We start from the raw sequence: 25,285 nt of genomic DNA, 5'->3' as shown, positions 1-25,285 counted from the left end.
AACAAATTTTTAAGGAGTGCAAATTGTCCTAACTCACCACGAACAGCAGCATTAACTGCTCTTTTGTTAGGACCCAATAAATGTTTGGCACATGTAAAATAAAGCGGTCCCATGAGTCAAAAAAATTAAAAGAGGTAATTACACGAGTAGGTGCAAGCCTAAATTTCACAACAGTCATCAAGAATAGGTCTGACAGTTGGATAAGGAGTAAGCCATGGGAATTTGATTTCTTAAGTCAATAGACTTTAGCTTAAAAAGAACCTTGTATGCATTTTTCAGAAGGTAATCAATCACAAGCACTAATTTGTGTGAAGAATTGAACAGTATTTATTAACACAGTCAATAGTTAAACCAGAGAAATAAAAAATATCTCATTTATCGAATTGAATGGCTAATTTTAGTAAAGATCATAATTTTGGTTTTAGAAAGGTTTACAGGTTAGCCCCATTCATCACAATAGGAAGCAAGGTTGTCAAGGGACTTCTGTAAACCAAATGGGGTTTTGCTTAAAATAACTAGTTCATCGGCATAGAAAAGGCAACCGATACTAGTGTCATTCAAATTAACAGGATCACAATCTTTAACAAATGGTCCATGGACCTTGAAACTTTGTCGAGTTAATTGGAAGTTCCAGTTTTGGAAAAGGAACAAGTCCCACCTCACTGGGCAGGCTGGATCAATGTATCTAAACGTATCAATTACAATCACTGCAATCATAAAACATGCTATGAGCTACAACTTAGCAATTTAGAGCAGTTACAACACATAAATCTATATGTACCCATATAGATAGACAATATATCATATATCATTCCATATTCAAGTCCCCCCTAGTGGTGAAAAAGTGGGTTTTCCCAATTCCATGTGATTAAACCAAAGTTCGCTTTTTGCATAAACCAGAACTTGGCCTAGTTGTGTAGTTATTATGCCTTAGATTTAAGACCAGTCTAAGACCATCAAAGTTCTAATTTTAATCTAAAAATCTAGGACTAGTCTTTGAATTTAGGACCATGACTGTGCAATTGTGCTCAAGGATATTTTCGAAAAAGTCCGAATATTTTGTCTGAAGATGGATTGTTTTCTCGACAAAAATATCAAGACCCTCAATAATGAAACACTTACTTGTCAGTATTTTCCCTTTTTTTATTCAATAATTTACAGCGCAATCGTTGCAAGTCTTCTTCCAATGAATTCACTTGGTTCTTTGTCACATTGTGCATAGCATTCTCAGAAAATAGCCGTAATTCTAACGCGTTTATCTAAAATTCAATACAAACTACAAGTTTTACAAACTACGATTCAAAATGTCTACCCAGCTGCTTGTACGGATCACGTTAAAACTTCAATGAACTGCTGATTTAACTACACATCACTTTAAACGTGTTCATGGGGTTTATCTATTTTCAAATGTGATTGAAATGTAGACAAAGAGCATCCAAGATTATACTGCCAGATGGCCATAGCACATACGAGTGAGCAATATTCTCTCATTTAGGCCTACCTTGGAATCATACTGTTTTGTAAGGTTTGCAAGTTTTTGCTTGTATTCTAGTTCTAACCGCTGTCTATTTTCATTGTGCTCAGCAACTTGTCTATTGAGTTCTTTCAACATATCACGCACATCTGACCTAATATGAACGATATAGTACTAGTAGTAGAAGTAGCAGTACTAGTAGTTGTAGTAGTAGCAGTAGTAGTAGTAGTGGTAGTAGTAGTATTCACACTGATCACGTGTGATCAGCGTAGCGATCAGTAATCATTTGTAATCGTTTGGCAGTCCAATATCGTTCATGAAAGTTGTGAAAATCACTATTTAAATTACGAGTTTAAAATCGTACTCTGATCGTGCCCAGAACGCGTCTAATTTCAATAGATTTTCTGGGGGAGGACCCCAGGCCCTCTAATTGGATTTGTGCACCCCCTTCCATGGATCCTGGATACCCCACTGAAGGTGGACTTGGCGAGACTGTTAAAATTGAAATCGATCGACAAAACGCCTCCTTTGGTCTTCGCTAGGTTTGAGTTATTAAATCCTTTGGAAACAGCATCGTTATAGTATGTCAAGGACAATTTATTCTCTCTGTTGGTGAGTCATTGTCATCTGTTGTGTTTAGCTTGATGTGGAAAAGGCTGGTTGCCTTGGTACGTGTATTAGTAGAACTACCTGCCGTTCACCTTCACAACTTCTAGGGGCTGATTTTTATATTGATTTGGTTGATTTGGAATTTCTATCACTTCCCCTTCTGAGTGTTTGGAATTTGTTGTCCATAATGTTGAGCCAAGTGAATCTTTCTGTTTGCAGGTCAAAGCGTAGATTGAGTCTTAAATTTGCTGGGCTGGAATGGAGAGGATGACCATCCAGCTACTCGGTCACTTAACAATCTTAAAAGCAAACGATACTGCGGCTTGCAAACCTCAGCCCCCCATACAAAGGAAGAATGCTGATTACGAATATACGCTGATAGGATTTCCGAAGAGAAGGTCCAGATATCTTAACAGATTTAGACATAGCTGTGGATTGGTAAATTATTATATGGATATCGAGATTAATGGATGTCAAAAATCTTCAGAATTTCTTTACTTTTGAATAATGGGGAAGTATGTTTGAAATATCCACAGTATGTTAAATGTGGGTGAATGATACTGTTATATAATTGGTAAAAGACTTTTGAAGGAAAAAATTTTGAGAATCTAGAAAGTAGCCCAATACTCATTGAAATTTTGGAGCAGATAAGGTGGATGCGTTCCTTCCAACTTAAGTTACTTTTTCCATCGATAAACATATCAAATGTAAATTTATTTCTGACTCCACTAAAATCCATAAAATGTGTTTCATTCAGATTAAAGGATAGCCTATTTGCTTTAAAGCAAGTGGGTTATTTATTCAATTCAAGGTTGACCATATTTTCTAATATTCTTTGGTTTTTTCCATGGATAAAAACGTTAGTGTCATCCGCAAACATAATTAATTTGATTAAGTGAGTAACATTAACACAGTCATTAATGTAAATCAAAAACAGCAAGAGGCCCAGTATTGAGCCTTGGGGGACACCACATTGCAATTTATTAGCACTAGAATAATACGATTTGTATTTAACAATTTGTACACGATCACTCAAATAATCTTCTAACTATTTATGGAGAATAGCTCTTATTCCGTATGTATTCAATTTACGTAAAAAAATTGATGCTTTAACGTATCAAAGTCCTTACCTCGAGATAAACTCCAATAGTGGTATTTCCAGTTTCAAAATTTTGAAAAATATGGTTGGTTATAAGTGTTAAAGCCATTTCAGTAGAATATCCCTTTCTATTCAAATTGGAAATTCGTTAACAAATTATATTTCTCCATAAATACCACGATTCTTGTATAAACAGTAATTTAGATATTGATGGAGTCTATAATTACTGAATACATGTTGATCACCCCTTTTGAATAAAGGAGTAACTAGAGCAGATTTAAAAGGAGTTGGTACTATGCCAGTTGACAAGCTACAATTAATAATATGACTCAGAGAAGCTGAAATCAAATAAATTATTGCAGAACCTTTTTTGACTAATTCCATCAGAACCACATGTGCTTTTGCATTTCATAGCTTTGGCTAGATTCTTTGTTTCGTTTCCTAGAGGTTGGATACATAAATAAACTCTGATCGTTCACGTTACTCAAATACTCAGTAAAATGTTTGGGTGAATTAGGATTCTTTTCGGCCAATTGGGGTCCAATCGACACTTCATTCATTCGACACAAAAATCCATTAAAAGCATTTGCAACATTCCGATCGTCCTGTATGACTGTAACGCCATTTTTGAAAAAGTAAGGGTAATTTTTAACTTTGCATTTGCCTAGAATATTATACATTTTTTGCCAGGTTTGTTTCATTATCACCACTTACTTAATTTTTCTTGGCAATAAATTTCTAAATTTACAATATCTATTTTTTCATTGCTGCGTTTTTAGGTGATTTGAATCGTTTATACAACATGTTTGTATGCTTTAGAGAAATAAGTAACCCATTAGACATCCAGGGTTGTTGACGGCTAGAATACTGGGAATTCTTAGCAGTCCTATTTGGAAAAGAATCATCAGACTTTTAAAATATCATAGAATCTACTGGATGCAATTTCTGCATCTTTTATATACAACACAGAGTCCCAATTGGTTACCATCAATTTTCTCCTAAGAAATCTGTAAGATTCTATCATTTATAAGTCGATAGTTTATTGCCTCCTTTTTAGGAGTTTTTGTTGTATGCTGAAAAAAGAAAGAAGTGAACTCACACAACTAAAACACCTGATTCACACTTGTACTTGGTGTGGCAGTTAACAAAAATATTGTTGATCAATGATGATGAAGTCTCTGTCACATGAGTGCATATATTAATTTGAGGGACAAAAGAACTAGATGATGCAGTCCAAAAATTTCCCAATTTGGTAATTAGTTTGATGATAACGAATATCAATGTTAAAGTCTCCAATTATAAAACATCTTGGGAACTTACTGATGTAGGAGAGAAGTTTATCAAACTCCGGATTAAACTGTTTGATTTTTGAGCCATTTGGCATGTATAGCATACAGATATTCACTTATATATTTGAATGAAGAGTTACTTCAATAACCAAACAATCACTTGTTTTGAATACTATATTTAGGTCATCACAGACTTTAAAATTAAAATCGTTTTTCACAAAACCCCTAGACAACCTCCAAATCTACCTTTTCTTCATGAAAAAATTGATTTATAACCGGGTATTGAATACATTGTACTATTGTCATGGTATTCTGAAGTTCTCGTTTCTGTAAAAGCCAATAACATCAAAATCCCATTTAACGCTTGTAAAGAGGTCAAGAAACGATCAAAATTTGTGTTCATACTCCTAATGTGTAAGTGACCGACTAAAATCTTTTGTATTTGATAATTGTGAAAGAGAAATATTATCATAACATTCACAACTAGTTTTGTTATATACGTTTGTCATTATAAGAAGATATAGGCTATAAGTTTATAAATAGACACATGTTGTACAGCTATGGTGGACATTGAAGGTGCTATTTGATTAAATAAATCGATTACGCATAACAGATTAGACAAATTGTTGCAGATTAAAGTAGAAGGCACAATTCTTAAATAAGTGTAAGTGTACATATACAATCAGAAAAAAAATTAAAAATAAATTTAAACACTAAAAACAAGAAAAAAATGAAATGAAAATAAGGAAAATTAAACTCACAGAAAGTAACTAGTAGCAAGATTGCGTTTACATCGTAGTGGAATTTGAATCCATGCACCAGAATATGTTATAATAACAGTAATAAAAATATATTTTCATTGAACCTTATATAAGTGACTGTATACATAATGAATATTCCCTAACAGTTCAAAAGTTCGGTAGCGGCTCGAATAGTTCGATACGTCTGATACCACCATCTTTGTTTGAAGCATAAACTTTGCCATTCCATGTTCATTTTCATATCTGCCTGAGGTTTAGCGCGATTGAACAGCTTGATTATTCCAATTGCCAAATCTTCAAAAATCACAACTCCACTGGATTTCAGTTTTCGCCTATTACACAGTATTTCGAAACATTTTTTACAATCTTTAAAACAAAGAATAATGGGATCGCTTTTTTCTCAGCCCCATCAGGTTTAGCTTTTCGCAACAGAACGGGATGAGCAATTTCAATACCTTTATCACCGATCTTTGTTACGTAAACATATTATGGATGATTTTCTGATCCTGTATTAGCATTAGTACTTCATAAAATAGCATATTTTGAAGAGTACCACTCACACATGATTACTCCAGACCGCCATCTTGATACACATTATTTCTGGTTTTCTTTTTAGATTTCTTAGTCCCTTGCAACAGATCCACCACTATCTGTTGTCCTGGCTCTCGCTGCGCTGCCATGGAGGGGGAGGAGCTAGACTGTCTTGGTAATATAAAGAGAGGCCTTTCATGCGCGTTTGCCCCGCCCTCAGTTAAAATAGTGTGAGATTTTGCACTCAATTGTCGTTTGTAATTCTAGGAACCTAGATATTTCATGGACTGAACGGAGACATTTGGCTGGATGCTTTTATAACTGGTTAAATGTTACGGAAAAATGTTGTATATGTTATAGTTTTGAATAAAGATTATGATTGGTTTCGTTTAAGAGAATCTTTCAACTACTTATTTTGGTTTTTTTTTAAGGATCCACACAACATTAGGAAATCGCTGTGCAAGGAAGTACGCCTGCGGAGCAGGTTTTCGCAACACCCTCGACTTTCCGGGCAATCCAGCTTAATGAGGCATGAATGAAAAATCGAAATGAATTTAAGGCAGGTGTACTTGGCAGGCATCTTGATCAATGGCGTTTCATATCTATGCCACGTATGAGCCATGATGAGCGGTATTGCAACTTATGAATAAAAGATTGCCCGTTTCGTCTGGAGACTCTCCCACTGGTACCCCGTATGTTGAGTAGAGGATCTTTTATGACTTTTCTTGATGACAAGAGTGGTTAAAATCATATTTTGGTATCACCCGATGGTCAAAAATATTTGGGTTTATTGTGGAAGGAATCATACTACGTTTTTACCACCATTTCATTCGGGTTCAAAGCTTCGGCTTATGTTTACCAAAAGACAGGTTTAGTGGCAACAGCATACTTACGAGGTTTGGGAGTTCCAGTGACACAGTACACACGTGACACAGACGACCGTTTGTGCGGTAAATTAAAAGTTATGTCGGCCGCCAGCCTTAGTCCTGACGCCAGGGCGAAATTAGCGTTGTTTATGACTACTGAGGTTCTGTCACGCCTGGGATACTATTTCACCTCCCGCAGTGCAGTACATCTCTTTCTCAGATTCTGAGACACCTGGGTGTCATTGTTGACTTCGAGTTTTTCCTTACCCTCGAACAACAGATCTTGTTTTTTGTCATTGAGGGAAAGGATTTTCGCCATTGAATGAAAGGATTTTCGTCATTGAGGGAAAGGATTTTATCAAAACGGAAGGTCAATATAAAAACGATGCAAAGATTTCTGGGGAAGGTAGTATCATTTGGCTTAGTGATTCTAGGGGGAAAATTTTACATGAGGGGATGCAATTTGGCGCTCTCGAGAGCTGTTAGAAATTCAAAGGACATTCTTGTAGAAGGAAAGCCTTCGAGATGAGTACTGGCGTATGTTAGAAAGTGCCCCAAGGTCTATTCATTGGTTCCATCAGTGGTACTCCCAGGTGTCCATATTCTCGGATGTGTCAGGCTTTATGTGGGGTGGAAAATTGATGTACGGAACTGTTGTGGAACTACTTGCAGACTAAATATCTGCCTAAAATTGTTTTACGAACGGTCGGACGACAACCTGGCAGATGCTCAGTCACGAATTCTGTTAACCAAAACACAGGTTTAGTGGCAACTGGATACAATGTTGCTGGACTAGAATATTATTTTACAGTTGCCAATGATTTGCAAGTAAACCTTTGGAATGGGTACCTATCCAGGGTACTGGATAGAAACAGCCACATCTTGAAGAAGCCCATCAACTGAGGTTTTATTTGGGTTCTTGTGGAATTGACGAAAGAGAAACTCCACACAGTTTTTGGGTGGGCTGTTCCATAATGATGCATTCCCCTAATGATGTCTCGAATTACATTTGGGGGTGATCTGAGAAGATGGCAAAACATTTCACATGAGTTGACAGCATCATGTCCAGCAGCATTTCTGGTGCAATGAACGGCATCTTGGAGAACACCCAGGAATGCTACAAGGGACCTTACAAAGATAACAATGAAATGCGATCGTTAATGGCCTATGGCAAAATAAATAAAAGTCTAGCTGCTAGCTAGATGATAGCTTGCTGATTTTCAAGGCATCCTTTCAGTTGGCCTTTGAGTTTTTGGGTGTGGGGTTGGGGTTTTATGTGACTTCCGGCGTTATTATTGTTTGGATAGGTGGTGATAGCAGTGACTCAGCCACTGTGGCCGATAACACGTTTGTTTATGTTCTCCCCATCCATCACTCACCGTGGAACTAAGACCACTGACCAATGTGAATATAATACTATTAACACTGATCACGTGTGATCTGCGTAGCGATCAGTAATCGTTTGTATCTCACGCTGGGCGGTTGCAGTTGTTTGTGTGGCCTATGCATGCAGTCAGATAAAAAATCCTGATATTGGCCTGGTGGTCTCTAATCCCCGCTTGTTTAAGTACTCCCCATCCATCCTCACCGCAGAGATGAGACCACTGACCGGTGTGAATATACTACTATCAGTACCGGTATCCGTTTTGATACTCTGGTCATTTAGAACTTGACCTCTTCTATCATAAGATCAATACTGTAGATTTGGTTGTGGGCAGTTTTGAAAATTGATGCGTAAATCGATATAGAATGCCTAAATTGATATAGAAAACAAGAAGTGCATTTGAAGAAATTCTTAGAATGTTACAGCAAATTGTACTCACTTAGAATCAATGCTGCTCCCATCTACCATGTCACCTTTATTAGATCTTAGAGACACAATATCTTTCTCTAATTCTTGATTTCTAGAAAATAGATGAATTTTGTAAACAAGACAGTATATAACAAGAGGTCCATGGACCTTGAGACTTCATTGAGATAATCAGAAGTTTCAGTTTGGGAAAAGGAACAGGTCCCGCCTTTCCGGGCAGGCTGGATCAATGTTTTTAAACGTAAAAATTACATTTACATGTATAGCAAATATGTCACCACTTGTGCTGAAATGTAATTTAGAATTCAATACTGTCTTAATTTTAAAATATGCTTATTTTCTCAAAGATCCACATGAGCTAAAACTTTTCACTGGTAATTCCTTTTGAGGTTTATGTATGAGGCTCTATCCAACCACTCCTGTTTCAAACTGCATCAGTCAATACCTCTTAAAAGCAGATGAATAACAGCCACAGCAAAAACTTCACGGAGAAGACGAAAAATGGTTGTCCAACTTATTCAAACTTTATTGAAAACATTTTCAAAAATATTGCAATATAAAATCTCTCAATGAAAAATAAACATTACATAAAGTCATGATTATAGCACATTATTTGTCATTACAAACACTGTTAATAATGTAACAATATAAAATATTTCAGCAATTTTACTTAAGGACCTTGTGATAATTTCGATGCCAGGGCAGGGCACTTAAATGATATCGATGATGACGAATTACAAAGCTTCCTTTTATATAAGACACGTTTATTTTCCACATCAAACACTAGAACTAAAATAAATAACACGACATGAATATAATGAATGAAATAAATAACTCTATAATAAATTAATTATATATACACTTACGGCTCCCACACAATATCTACCCACAGCCTACTGCTTTACACAGAGATCCTCCCAAAAGTTCTCCTCATATCAAATCCTCCCCAGTACTTATATAACCAAACCCACCCAAGCCTAAAAGCATTACCGCTCACACATGAATAAGTCAATAATAAATACATAAATCAATAAAGAAAACACTGAAACCGTCACATACCTGTTTAAAAGAAAAAGAAATCAACAAGACTGTCTTTGCTATTGGGACTAAAACGTTAGTCATTATCACTTAGCAAAGTAGGAATAAGCTTGGACATTTTAACTAACTTGTACAACAAATTCTATGGTCACACGAAAATAAACATTGAACCATGCTCTTTATTTTCTGGATTTGAAGTGAAGATAGGTGGCTAAATGAAACATATGTGATTAGATCAAAATCGACCTGCTTCTCGAAATTTTTGAAAATGCACAACAGTTAGATTGCCAACAAGCTGTTGATGAACAGTGAGTCCATTGACAGAGAGACTTGAATTGTATTAACTTCAACTTTTTTATAATGTGCAGTCTGAGAGAAATTCACTACGATCTATCACTACTGCACATGCTGGTACCACTAGGTTGTTTCAGATAGGAAATACCTTTACTCTGGTAGAGTATCGATTTTGAAGCCATTCCGAGGAAAGCGGTGATTGCTGTAGTATAGAGAAATAAAAACCACTGTCTAGTGTAGATAGGGATTGTACGTATCATTCAACATCCATTTTACAAATCTGAAACAATAGAAATGTACTAATTTAGTTTCTGCCTAATCAAAACACAAATAAGAAGTATTCAATACACTGTCAGGGCTTGTCAAGTTAGGATATCTTAGGCCGGCCATGGAAAACCCCATGTTCTAGTTTCTGTTGGCGTGGTTGCGAAAAAAATCTAAAGTCAAGACCTAATATTTGGGCAGGCGCTCCCGCCCGGCCAAGCCATTTTCATTCACCCCCCAACCCCATGAAAGTCTACGACAACTGTCACAATAACTTGCCCCCGTCCCATATTGATATGACAGAAATACTGAAAAAAATTCACCTAAGCAGGAATCCTGAAGCAGAGATTGAGAACAATGAATCTGAAAAAATGGAAATATTTTACTGATTTTATGGTTATACAAAGGCCCATACGCGGCTGAGAGCAGATCGTCACCCAGGCGAATCGAATTAAGCTGAAATTTGATAATTAATAATTATTCGAAGGGCACACAAATGCGGTTGAAAATAAAACACATGCAACTAAAAATTACGCTGCATACTTTGATATTGATGCAATGTAGCCCCGTTAATCATTAGCCTAGGTGAATGACGGTTTGTCGCTAGAAATCGACAGAAAACACCAGCTAACACCACGTCCACAGTTTTTAGGTTGTTTAATCTATTTTTTCGTAAGAATTATGCGTGCTTTAGACATTGACGGAATGAAAGTCAGAATCCATCAACATTGGACCCAGCATTGCCAACTGGATTCTTACACCACATTAGACAATTCTACCACAATCAGCAAAAAACATGAACTTCACTTACCCAAGACGTCAAAATGGCGTGTATCCCTCGTGCATTTCGTGTTCAGCTAAACTGGTTGTTTGGGGAATACTCTAGCTGCTAAGGGTATTCCCCCAACAACCAATCAGAGCGCAGCTTTCTCGCAATGACGTCACAAGTGCGATCACGCTGGCCGCGGCCTACCCGTTGAAGAGCAGTGATTAGCTGAAAGAGCCCACATGATCTCCGCAGAATGAGGTATTCATTTTCCGGATGGAACATATATTTGTGAAAAAATACCGAACTTTGACTGTTAATAACTGCGTAACTGGAACGTTTCACAGTTTCATCTTCTCACTGTTTTATCTTTATTTGGTAACGTTTTAAATGGCACTAATCGCGTGACTAAAGTGTACAGTACAAAACACGAGTTTATCTGCACGGCATTTTGTGAGCAAGTTATTTCTGGAGAGGTCTCCAGACCATTATGAAGACTCCGTTGACTACAGTCGACGAAGTCAAAAGATAAATAACCTTGAAACTCACCACAATCATAGAACATGACATGAGCTACAAGTTTGCAATTGATTGTAGTCACAAAATGCATAGGTACCAATGAAAGAAGACAAATTGTATATCATTTAATATTTAACTCTGCTGGGGGCAAGAACAAAGAATTGGGTGATCCAACGTGAGGAGATTTATCCTATGACTGTGCTTACAATACTCAAATATAAATAAAGGATATAAGTTCAAACCTTTTTTCCTAAAAAATTCCTCCTTTTTCCATCTACGAAAGAGTACTGGTGACACTAAGATGGCAGCCAATTGTGTGAGGATTGGCTGATTAAAAATATCTGTTACATGTATTAAAGATCCCTTTCCATAGAAAAACCACTACAAATTGCAATGACAAATGCCCAACAATTAGGAAGTTATGGACTCAGAATTCAGGCCAAAATTGACATTTCTGGGCACAAAAAAGTGCACAGGACGGCCATCTGGAGTCCAATTCACCCAATTTTTCTTATGCTGATAAGCCCTGGGGGATACAGATATATCTGCAAGATCAAGTGCCTTCAAATATCCTTTGAAAACATGAAAAATTTGTGATAAGTGCTGATTTTTGCGAACAACAATGGCTGCCAGTCAGTCATCTTGTATCTGCAAGTGCGGATACAGACTGTCGCGCTTGCAGCACATGCGGTAGTCACAGTTTTCAAATGCCCTTGAAATTCTGGAAAAAAGTTAACAAAAGGGCACAGAATTTGTTAGCCATAAGAATAATTGCCTCCTTTACTTAGGCCTTAAGCAAAAAATGTGAATGAAAATAAATTACCCAAAATCAAACAAGGCACTCTCCTTGACTCATAAAGCACTTTTCTAATTTAGATATTATTGATGCTCTTATAAATTCAATCAAAAAAGGGCAAAATATGGCCAAAAAATCTTCAAATCTCAAAAAAAGAAAGGCACAAGCAAATTGAATGTGAAGGCAAATTTAGTAGCATTATGCCTGCCAATAGATAGCACACAAATTTTGAGCAAATCTCGTAAAAAGGCAGGCTAAGATTTTTACTTAGAATCTGCCCTGTTGACATGCCTCTTCTATCTTGACCAAGTGCCTGGTCAATGCATTAAAATAAACATAGAATTCGAAGACCTCCATCAGACTTCCTTTATCTCCTTTGCGACCAAGTCGCTCACTAGGCATATGGATATTGGCCCTTTTCAAAGTTGGTCACCCTTTTTTCACTGTGCTGTAGTCATTGAATGGCCCTGGATCTGTACTTGATCCGACAGGTCCAGTTTTTGGGCTGAAGATGTGTCAAGGGTAGATTCATGTATAAACCAAATATCAAGACATTAAAATGAAATGTCCTTAAAACTTCCCAAAATGAATCGATTCCGTCTACGGACGGACGAAAGAACGGACAGATGACTTACAAAAAGTGAACGCAATAGCCCTCTCGTGACTTGTTCCAGGGGCCGGTTCCATAGTCAGGGCTTAGACTTAATACCAGTCTAAGACTATCTTAGTTCTATAGCTAATCTAACAGCTTAAGACCAGTCTTCAGATTTAAAGACGACTTTTGGACTTGACTATGGAACTGGCCCCAGGTGGGCAAAAAAGAGCCAACTTGAATGGCATTACAACCCAGATTCAATGCTCTAAACAAAATACACGCGCGCTTATAGGCAAAAATCTACATTTCTAGAATCGAAAAGATGGCTGCCAGACAGCCATGAGTGGCATTATAACAGGAATTCATCTACTGATAAATAATAATAATAATAATACTTAAAATAACAGGTTTTCATTTCAGCACATTTCAGGGAAAAGCTTTTAACCTTGGTGTGATAAGACAGCATTTCAGAGTTACAGTAAAATGAGTTTTAATAGATGTGCAAAAATTACTGATGGTTTACCAACGTATGGTATAGAGGATAAACAAATTGACTTCATCCTCTTAAGTCTTAGGTTGTGTTTTATTGAATTTAGATTCTAGAAATTTCTTGACACAGTTATCAGAGTGTCAGTTATCAGAGAGAAACAGAGTGTGAAGTAAACAAAGATGTCACCGAGTGATGATAAGAATATGGAGGATTTTGCTAAAACAATTCAATTCTTGATGGTAGAAGCCTATTCTTGGTAATCAGAGAGCCCAAGGGAAGGAAGAGAGGCAAAATGTTACAAAATATTACAAAGGTAAGGAAAAACCACGCAATATTTCCCTCAATACAGAATACACTTCTCTTATATTTTCTGAACTAAAGGACCAAAGGTCCTGTGCTCTCGAGGTCCAGTTTTCTATGATATTAATGAAAACATAGTCTACCTCGATTTTGTCCTTCATTATTCCCTTTAATTTTCATAGGATAATTCGTACAAAAACCAATGACCTTGAAACTCACCACAATCATAGAACATGTCAGCAGCTACGATTTTGTAATTGATTGTGATAACAAAAGATGCCTCGTTACCAATTTAATATGGAAATACTATTATTCTACTATTCAATGCCCCCTGGTGACCATATTCAAAATCCAATGACCTTGAAACTCACCACAATCATAGAACATGTCATGAACTACAACTTTGCAATTGATCTTGGTAACAAAATATGCCTAGGTATACCAATATAATAAGGAAATTCTAGGTTGATCCACTATTCAAAGCCCCCTGGTGACCATATGGAACTAATTTCCTTAAAAGAGTACTGGTGACACTAAGATGGCAGCCAATTGTGTGAGGATTGGCTGATTAAAAATATCTGTTACATGTATTAAAGATCCCTTTCCATAGAAAAACCACTACAAATTGCAATGACAAATGCCCAACAATTAGGAAGTTATGGACTCAGAATTCAGGCCAAAATTGACATTTCTGGGCACAAAAAAGTGCACAGGACGGCCATCTGGAGTCCAATTCACCCAATTTTTCTTATGCTGATAAGCCCTGGGGGATACAGATATATATGCAAGATCAAGTGCCTTCAAATATCCTTTGAAAACATAAAAAATTTGTGATAAGTGCTGATTTTTGCGAACAACAATGGCTGCCAGTCAGTCATCTTGTATCTGCAAGTGCGGATACAGACTGTCGCGCATGCAGCACATGCGGTAGTCACAGTTTTCAAATGCCCTTGAAATTCTGGAAAAAAGTAAACAAAAGGGCACAGAATTTGTTAGCCATAAGAATAATTGCCTCCTTTACTTAGGCCTTAAGCAAAAAATGTGAATGAAAATAAATTACCCAAAATCAAACAAGGCACTCTCCTTGACTCATAAAGCACTTTTCTAATTTAGATATTATTGATGCTCTTATAAATTCAATCAAAAAAGGGCAAAATATGGCCAAAAAATCTTCAAATCTCAAAAAAAGAAAGGCACAAGCAAATTGAATGTGAAGGCAAATTTAGTAGCATTATGCCTGCCAATAGATAGCACACAAATTTTGAGCAAATCTCGTAAAAAGGCAGGCTAAGATTTTTACTTAGAATCTGCCCTGTTGACATGCCTCTTCTATCTTGACCAAGTGCCTGGTCAATGCATTAAAATAAACATAGAATTCGAAGACCTCCATCAGACTTCCTTTATCTCCTTTGAGACCAAGTCGCTCACTAGGCATATGGATATTGGCCCTTTTCAAAGTTGGTCACCCTTTTTTCACTGTGATGTAGTCATTGAATGGCCCTGGATCTGTACTTGATCCGACAGGTCCAGTTTTTGGGCTGAAGATGTGTCAAGGGTAGATTCATGTATAAACCAAATATCAAGACATTAAAATGAAATGTCCTTAAAACTTCCCAAAATGAATCGATTCCGTCTACGGACGGACGAAAGAACGGACAGATGACTTACAAAAAGTGAACGCAATAGCCCTCTCGTGACTTGTTCCAGGGGCCGGTTCCATAGTCAGGGCTTAGACTTAATACCAGTCTAAGACTATCTTAGTTCTATAGCTAATCTAACAGCTTAAGACCAGTCTTCAGATTTAAAGACGACTTTTGGACTTGACTATGGAACTGGCCCCAGGTGGGCAAAAAAGAGCCATCTTGAATGGCATTACAACCCAGATTCAATGCTCTAAACAAAATACACGCGCGCTTATAGGCAAAAATCTACATTTCTAGAATCGAAAAGATGGCTGCCAGACAGCCATGAGTGGCATTATAACAGGAATTCATCTACTGATAAATAATAATAATAATAATACTTAAAATAACAGGTTTTCATTTCAGCACATTTCAGGGAAAAGCTTTTAACCTTGGTGTGATAAGACAGCATTTCAGAGTTACAGTAAAATGAGTTTTAATAGATGTGCAAAAATTACTGATGGTTTACCAACGTATGGTATAGAGGATAAACAAATTGACTTCATCCTCTTAAGTCTTAGGTTGTGTTTTATTGAATTTAGATTCTAGAAATTTCTTGACACAGTTATCAGAGTGTCAGTTATCAGAGAGAAACAGAGTGTGAAGTAAACAAAGATGTCACCGAGTGATGATAAGAATATGGAGGATTTTGCTAAAACAATTCAATTCTTGATGGTAGAAGCCTATTCTTGGTAATCAGAGAGCCCAAGGGAAGGAAGAGAGGCAAAATGTTACAAAATATTACAAAGGTAAGGAAAAACCACGCAATATTTCCCTCAATACAGAATACACTTCTCTTATATTTTCTGAACTAAAGGACCAAAGGTCCTGTGCTCTCGAGGTCCAGTTTTCTATGATATTAATGAAAACATAGTCTACCTCGATTTTTTCCTTCATTATTCCCTTTAATTTTCATAGGATAATTCGTACAAAAACCAATGACCTTGAAACTCACCACAATCATAGAACATGTCAGCAGCTACGATTTTGTAATTGATTGTGATAACAAAAGATGCCTCGTTACCAATTTAATATGGAAATACTATTATTCTACTATTCAATGCCCCCTGGTGACCATATTCAAAATCCAATGACCTTGAAACTCACCACAATCATAGAACATGTCATGAACTACAACTTTGCAATTGATCTTGGTAACAAAATATGCCTAGGTATACCAATATAATAAGGAAATTCTAGGTTGATCCACTATTCAAAGCCCCCTGGTGACCATATGGAACTAATTTCCTTAAAACTCACAACAATCATAGACAATGTCATGGCTCCAACTTTGCAATTGATCGTGGTAACAAAATATGTATTGGTACGAATATAATATAGAAATACTAAGATATTGTATTATTCAACGCCCCCTGGTGGCCATATACAAAAACCAATGACCTTGAAACTCACCACAATCATAAAACACGTTATAAGCTACAACTTTGTAATTCATTGTGGTAACAAAATATGCTTAGGCATCAATATGATGTCGAAAAACTTTTTCCCACCTATGAATGAGTACTGATGACACCAAGATGGCCGCCAATTGCGTCATAATTGGCTGATCAAAAATACCTGTCTCAGGTATAAATCATCACTTTCCAAAGAATACCCATCAGCAATTGCAATGAGAAATGGCAAACCAATAGGAAGCTACAGGACTCAGAATTCGGGCCAAAATTGACATTTTTGGGCACTTTTGGGTCCGACCCAATTTTTGTTATGCTGATGGGCCTTAGGGGGATATATATATTCTATATATATATATATATATATATATATATATATATATATATATATATATATATATATATATATATATATATATATATATATATGATCAAGGTAATTTGATCAAGGCGGCTTCAAAATTTCCCTCATCAAGTTCAAAAACGTGTAAAAATTGCTGATTTTGGCGAACAACAATGACTGCCAGCTGGCCATCTTGATTCTGACAGGGCCAGTTTTGGGGCTGAAGATGTGTCTAGGGTAGATACATCTGTGACCCAATATCAAGGCGTATATGTGTTTCTTTTTCTTCATACTTTGCCCAACCATTTTTTTCTGAGTGATATATTTCACAAGCGCTGCATTTTTATGTATTTCCCATCTGCATTATTGTAACTTTTTTATTTGATTATACGTCTCTTTTCTGTTATAAACACTTTGTAAATTTGTAACAATTATTAGAGAAATAAAGTTAATAATAATAATAATAATAATCTTGAAAAATACATCCCTTGAATGACGGAAAACAACTAAAACTATTGACCCGTTAAGATACGGTATGAACTTAGTTAGAGCCTGGGTTTCATCAGAGGTTTTTCATTATCTTATACGGACCAATCAGGACAGAAGCTGCAAAGTTCTTCAAATTTGAGGCCAGTGCCGGTTACTGACGAAACAAAGTTTATCGACTGACATAGTTTTTAATAATTTCACGATAGCATTGCTTTAACAGCTTACATCTTCACTCAGAAAATCGTTGTTACGCGCGACCTACACCCATAGACGCAGTTAATGCGAGAGTATAAGGCTATATTGCCTACGTGACTGTACATGACTATTTTCAACGCATACGCTCATCACTGTGCCGCAGTAAACAAACTAATACTAATAATTAGGCTCCAAAACGGATTGCTAATGCGAACGTCAATAAAATGACTTCAGTTAATGATGATAAAACAAGCATTTCCAGTCATGTATATATCAGACTCATCTCTAAAAATTTGATGCTTTCAGTAAATCAGCCGCGTGGCGAACACGGAAGTAAATTTCCGCATTTTGAAACCACATGTTCGTCAGATATCTTGATGCAACGTTACTTTACGCACAGGATATCAAAACTAGATGAATTATTGAACACATCGCACACAATTAATCGTTGTATTGTACGCCTTGAGTATCAGTATTCGCGCTAGAAATGATGAATATCAACCTATTCAATCGTGCCGCCATTTTGTTTGTGAAATAATGTGCACCAGCTAACCACCTCATTCAATGTTAAGACGTCATAATGGAAGTCAAAACCGGGTCAACACAAATTTTATATAACCAAGATTTTTGAGAGGTTTTGTCTTTGAAAGCCCTTAACTACTGAACAATGTGTCGGATCATGTCGATATAAACTTCTTCCGACACAAATAGCATTGAATTTTCATATGTGCAATTTTGGACAGTTAAAGATGCTGCATAAAAAAACGTGCTCAAATAAATCGAATTTTTTAACCTTTTTGGTAAATTTCTCAAAACATATGAAACCCACGGCTTTCAACTTTGCGCACCATAAAGAAAAACCAATTACGAAATATTTTTGCATAATCTGTTTAAATTCCCACATAAGTAGTGAAATAAGTAGTACAGGCTATTGAAATCGCGTTTGAGTGTGCTAAAAATAGCTTTGAGCGTAGTGTATTAAGCAAACAAATGATTATCGATTGGCCAGACCATTGACGCGAGCCAATAATGCGACGCGTTATTCGTATCCCATGAGCGAAAAACAAGCGTGATACTCTTACAGTCACTGAGAAATTCCTGACGCAGCTCCATTTGGCAAGGTGAAAAGTTTAAGGACGGACATAGGCGGTGAATTTTCATCAAGTGATTTCAAAGCATCGATGAAACAAAATTCACCACGATACCTCAGCTCCCTTACCCCACAAAAATGGAGCCACATAGAGTTCATGGCATACTTTATTCGAAGTGGGAAGGTGTTTACTTATTCATTCTGTTGTACCACATGAAATCTGGCCCTATTGTGTGTTAACGGCAGCTTACTCTTCTGTAACACTGGGTCAGGCCAATGTCAGTAATAAATACCCCACAAGGGAAAGGAAACTACCAAAGCATCTAGATAATTTTGTATATATGTGATGGGTCTCGTACCCGTTATTATGTATATAGTTTTCCGTCGGTAACAGTGCAATGTGTAATAAAATAAACCACCGCCAGGTGTAGTCTCTTAGAAGTGAATCCATTGTCCGAGTAAGTTTTTTTGTTACGGATAAATTGCCTCTCATAAGACTATCGTCAAAGCATAGATCATCCCTAAAGGAGGTATAAGAAATGAGAAGAGGGGATTGTTACATATAGACTACCTATACAGGGTAGATACCAATTTTCCTCAAGCATACAAGGATGCTATTAATTCCCCCAATGTGGCAAGATGGAAATCTGCCTTGGAAGGCTAGATCTTTCTCTGGAAGAGAATGAGATGTTTACCTTGATGAAGTTGCCATTAGGCAGAGAAAAACTGGGAAATGTCACCCTTTGGACAAATTTCTGATCAGTGAAATAAAGACGTTGTGAAATGATTCAAAGAACACAAATATAGGTTTTATGCAAATATAGATTGAATGCTGTCAAAATAGAATGTTGTGCAAAAGTCATTTTCAAATTTGATGTATTCACAAATATAAGATATGCCACTGGTTTGAATTTTAGTTCAGCCATTACTGAGAAATACGACTTTTAAATCAGCAATTTCAGCACGTGCTCACTGTAATTGTTTATGTTAGCAGGTGTGTGTTTCTGACATCATCTCTTACAAATGCTCGTGGCTTCCAGTCATTTCACTAAAAGACATTTCATGTGGTATTTTATCATTTTGGGAGCGATTTGAATGAATAAAGTCTAAATTGTATACAGTTGTATACGTTGTATATGACATGATAATGGTATGGTAAGTGGGTAGCGCTGTAGGTCTTTGAATACGGTGAACATATGATGTTTATTTTATCGATTAAACATAGGCTACGTGTACTAGTGCGCACACGTGCTTGTGTTGATTGCCATAGCTAACATCATAAATAGCACCACCGGGGTTGTGTGAACTATACGCACGGAGTAAAGGATAAATACACGACTAATTTACGGCTAATTAGGGTTTTCTGTTTCTTCACAGAAAACCCTATTGAAATTCGCGTGATTATTAGGGTTTTCTGTTACATCACAGAAAACCCTATTGAGATTCGCGTGTTTCTTATTATTAGGGTTTTCTGTTACATCACAGAAAACCCTATTGAGATTCGCGTGTTTCTTATTAGGGTTTTCTGTTACATCACAGAAAACCCTATTGAGATTCACGTGTTTCTTATTATTAGGGTTTTCTGTTATTTCACAGAAAACCCTATTGATATCCGCGTGATTATTATTATTATTATTTTCTTCCACACTATTTTTACCAAAAGAACATAGGCTTTGTTACCTTACCGCTGTTTCATATACAATCCATATAATGTCGTTCAGCTCACTGATATCTACAAATAGCCCGCGTGTTTTTTCACGAATCATCGTTAAAAAAGCGCTGTCGGGCCGTAAACATCGAAAATTTAGCCCCATTCAATGGGGCGACATGTTTTTCGAGTCGTCATCCCGAAATCAACCCGCAGGCGGACTGTCACTTCGATTATCAATTCAAGTATAAATGAACTAATTGATTGCCGCTGACTTCACATTCAGTCGCGGTCTTCAAACAGTGATTTTAACAATAGCCCATTTTCCTCATCAAATCATATTACAGATACACTGGAAATTTACTACTTTAGATTTTAAAAGCACTGTCGAGCCGTAAACATCGACGAATCGACGTGTGTTACTACATCGTCGTTCCGGGGATCAGCTGCGAGTTTCTCCTCATCATGAACCTACGTGAAGTGAGCCTGTTATTCCAGCCTCGTATTCAGATATAGTGTGTACACTCTGTACAGCTGCCTGTAGATACTGGTTGACATGAAATGTATAACTTAGCATGACGGAGGGATGATAACTAACGTTAACGTTAGTATATAGCATCGGATACTGATACTCAAATTTCTCTGAAACAAAAACTCCAGGTTTCGTAAAAACTGAGTATATTACTGAGTAGGCTCGATTGTTCAAGTAGATATATAAAGTAAATGTCTGTGCATCGATTTGTTCAGGTATTATTTCAACTCACGATTGCATCATTCCGCGACAATTCAATATTTTGGTTTTGTCGCCCGCGACAATTCATTATTTTGGTTTTATCGCCCGCGACAATTCAATATTTTGGTTTTGTCGCCCGAGACCATTCATTATTTTGGTTTTATCGCCCGTGTCAATTCATTATTTTGGTTTTGTCGCCCGCGACAATTCATTATTTTGATTTTGTCGCCCGCGACGATTCAATATCTTGTTTTTGTCGCCCGAGACGATTCATTATTTTGGTTTTATCGCCCGCGACAATTCATTAGTTTGGTTTTGTCGCCCGCGACAATTCATTAGTTTGGTTTTGTCGCCCGCGACAATTCAATATTTTGGTTTTGTCCCCCGCGAAAATTCAATATTTTGGTTTTATCGCCCGCGACAATTCATTACTTTGGTTTTATCGCCACCGACAATTCATTATTTTGGTTTTATCGCCACCGACAATTCATTATTTTGGTTTTGTCGCCCGCGAAAATTCATTATTTTGGTTTTATATTTTGTTTTTGTCGCCCGCGACAATTTTCTTTTTTGGTTTTATCGCCTGCGACAATTCAATATTTTTGTTTTATCGCCCGCGATTATTCATTATTTTTGTTTTGTCGCCTGAGACAATTCATTATTTTGGTCTTATCGCCCGCGACAATTCATTATTACGGTTTTATCGCCCGCGACAATTCATTATTTTTGTTTTGTCGCCCCGACAATTCTTTTTTTGGTTTTGTCGCCCGCAACAATTCAATATTTTGGTTTAGTCGCCCGCGACAATTCAATATTTTGGTTTTGTTGCCCGCGATAATTCATTATTTTTGTTTTATCGCCCGCGACAATTCAATATTTTGGTTTTATCACCCGCAATAATTTATTATTTTGGTTTTATCGCCCGCGACAATTCATTATTTTGGTTTTGTCGCCCGAGACAATTCATTATTTTGGTTTAATCGCCCGCGACAATTCAATATTTTGGTTTTATCGCCCGCGATAATTCATTATTTTGGTTTTATCGCCCGCGACAATTCATTATTTTGGTTTTATCGCCCGCGACAATTCATTATTTTGGTTATATATTTTGTTTTTATCGCCCGTGACAATTTTTTTTTTGGTTTTGTCGCCCGCGACAATTCAATATTTTGGTTTTGTCGCCCGTGACAATTCATTATTTTGGTTTTATCGCCCGCAACAATTCAATATTTTGTTTTTATCACCCGCGACAATTCATTATTTTGGTTTTGTCGCCCGAGACCATTCATTATTTTGGTTTTATCGCCCGCGACAATTCATTATTTTGGTTTTGTCGCCTGCGACGATTCAATATTTTGTTTTTGTCGCCCGAGACGATTCATTATTTTGGTTTTATCGCCCGCGACAATTCAATATTTTTGTTTTATCGCCCGCGACAATTCATTAGTTTGATTTTGTCGCCCGCGACGATTCAATATCTTGTTTTTGTCGCCCGAGACGATTCATTATTTTGGTTTTATCGCCCGCGACAATTCATTAGTTTGGTTTTGTCGCCCGCGACAATTCATTAGTTTGGTTTTGTCGCCCGCGACAATTCAATATTTTGGTTTTGTCCCCCGCGAAAATTCAATATTTTGGTTTGATCGCCCGCGACAATTCATTACTTTGGTTTTATCGCCACCGACAATTCATTATTTTGGTTTTATCGCCACCGACAATTCATTATTTTGGTTTTGTCGCCCGCGAAAATTCATTATTTTGGTTTTATATTTTGTTTTTGTCGCCCGCGACAATTTTCTTTTTTGGTTTTATCGCCTGCGACAATTCAATATTTTTGTTTTATCGCCCGCGATTATTCATTATTTTTGTTTTGTCGCCTGAGACAATTCATTATTTTGGTCTTATCGCCCGCGACAATTCATTATTACGGTTTTATCGCCCGCGACAATTCATTATTTTTGTTTTGTCGCCCCGACAATTCTTTTTTTGGTTTTGTCGCCCGCAACAATTCAATATTTTGGTTAAGTCGCCCGCGACAATTCAATATTTTGGTTTTGTTGCCCGCGATAATTCATTATTTTTGTTTTATCGCCCGCGACAATTCAATATTTTGGTTTTATCACCCGCAATAATTTATTATTTTGGTTTTATCGCCCGCGACAATTCATTATTTTGGTTTTGTCGCCCGAGACAATTCATTATTTTGGTTTAATCGCCCGCGACAATTCAATATTTTGGTTTTATCGCCCGCGATAATTCATTATTTTGGTTTTATCGCCCGCGACAATTCATTATTTTGGTTTTATCGCCCGCGACAATTCATTATTTTGGTTATATATTTTGTTTTTATCGCCCGTGACAATTTTTTTTTTGGTTTTGTCGCCCGCGACAATTCAATATTTTGGTTTTGTCGCCCGTGACAATTCATTATTTTGGTTTTATCGCCCGCAACAATTCAATATTTTGTTTTTATCACCCGCGACAATTCATTATTTTGGTTTTGTCGCCCGAGACCATTCATTATTTTGGTTTTATCGCCCGCGACAATTCATTATTTTGGTTTTGTCGCCTGCGACGATTCAATATTTTGTTTTTGTCGCCCGAGACGATTCATTATTTTGGTTTTATCGCCCGCGACAATTCAATATTTTTGTTTTATCGCCCGCGACAATTCATTAGTTTGGTTTTATCGCCCGCGACAATTCATTATTTTGGTTTTGTCGCCCGCGACAATTCAATATTATGGTTGTCGCCCGCGACCATTTTGGTTTTGTCGCCCGCGACAATTAACCATTTTGGTTTTGTCGCCCGCGACAATTCATTATTTTGGTTTTATCGCCCGCGACAATTCATTAATTTTGACTTATCGTCCGCGACAATTCATTATTTTTGTTTTGTCGCCCCGACAATTCTTTTTTTGGTTTTGTCGCCCGCAACAATTCAATATTTTGGTTTAGTCGCCCGCGACAATTCAATATTTTGGATTTGTCGCCCGCGATAATTCATTATTTTTGTTTTATCACCCGCGACAATTCAATATTTTGGTTTTATCGCCCGCGATAATTCATTATATTGGTTTTATCGCCCGCGACAATTCACTATTTTGGTTTTGTCGCCCGAGACAATTCATTATTTTGCTTTAATCGCCCGCGACAATTCAATATTTTGGTTTTATCGCCCGCGATAATTCATTATTTTGGTTTTATCGCCCGCGATAATTCATTATTATGGTTTTATCGCCCGCGACAATTCATTATTTTGGTTTTATCGCCCGCGACAATTCAATATTTTGGTTTTATCGCCCACGACAATTCATTATTTTGGTTTTATATTTTGTTTTTATCGCCCGTACCAATTTTTTTTTTGGTTTTGTCACCCGCGACAATTCAATATTTTGGTTTTGTCGCCCGCGACAATTCATTATTTTGGTTTTATCGCCCGCGACAATTCAATATTTTGTTTTTATCGCCCGCGACAATTCATTATTTTGGTTTTGTCGCCCGAGACCATTCATTATTTTGGTTTTATCGCCCGCGACAATTCATTGTTTTGGTTTTGTCGCCCGCGACGATTCAATATTTCGTTTTTGTCGCCTGAGACGATTCATTATTTTGGTTTTATTGCCCGCGACGATTCAATATTTTTGTTTTATCGCTCGCGACAATTCATTAGTTTGGTTTTATCGCCCGCGACAATTCATTAGTTTGGTTTTGTCGCCCGCGACAATTCAATATTTTGGTTTTGTCGCCCGCGAAAATTCAATATTTTGGTTTTGTCGCCCGCGACAATTCAATATTTTGGTTTTGTCGCCCGCGACAATTCATTAGTTTGGTTTTGTCGCCCGCGACAATTCAATATTTTGGTTTTGTCCCCCGCGAAAATTCAATATTTTGGTTTTATCGCCCGCGACAATTCATTACTTTGGTTTTATCGCCACCGACAATTCATTATTTTGGTTTTGTCGCCCGCGACAATTCATTATTTTGGTTTTATATTGTGTATTTGTCGCCCGCGACAATTTTCTTTTTTGGTTTTATCGCCTGCGACAATTCAATATTTTTGTTTTATCGCCCGCGATTATTCATTATTTTTGTTTTGTCGCCTGAGACAATTCATTATTTTGGTTTTATCGTCCACGACAATTCATTATTTTTGTTTTGTCGCCCCGACAATTCTTTTTTTGGTTTTGTCG

General features: G+C 36.9%; 1 protein-coding gene across 5 annotated transcripts in view; it reads right to left on the bottom strand.

Moving 5' to 3' along the window:
* The window catches only part of LOC141905831 (uncharacterized), a 270,857-nt gene that overhangs the window by 5,755 nt on the left and 239,817 nt on the right, over positions 1 to 25,285 (bottom strand). For 4 of the 5 annotated variants that reach the window (XM_074794884.1, XM_074794885.1, XM_074794888.1 and 1 more), the window contains 3 exons: positions 8,453 to 8,533; positions 1,502 to 1,628; positions 1,123 to 1,259 (listed from right to left, as the gene is read on the bottom strand). In XM_074794884.1, the coding sequence (XP_074650985.1) occupies positions 1,123 to 1,259; positions 1,502 to 1,628; positions 8,453 to 8,533 (345 nt within the window). Of the gene's footprint in view, positions 1 to 1,122; positions 1,260 to 1,501; positions 1,629 to 8,452; positions 8,534 to 25,285 lie in introns of those variants that run through there. The other variant, XM_074794887.1, reaches the window with a different exon arrangement.

The sequence above is a fragment of the Tubulanus polymorphus genome, chromosome 5, assembly GCF_964204645.1.
Source record: "Tubulanus polymorphus chromosome 5, tnTubPoly1.2, whole genome shotgun sequence".
NCBI classification, from domain to species: Eukaryota; Metazoa; Nemertea; class Palaeonemertea; order Tubulaniformes; family Tubulanidae; genus Tubulanus; species Tubulanus polymorphus.
The sequence above is the reverse complement of the archived record's forward strand: the minus strand, read 5'-3'. Positions and strand labels throughout refer to the sequence as shown.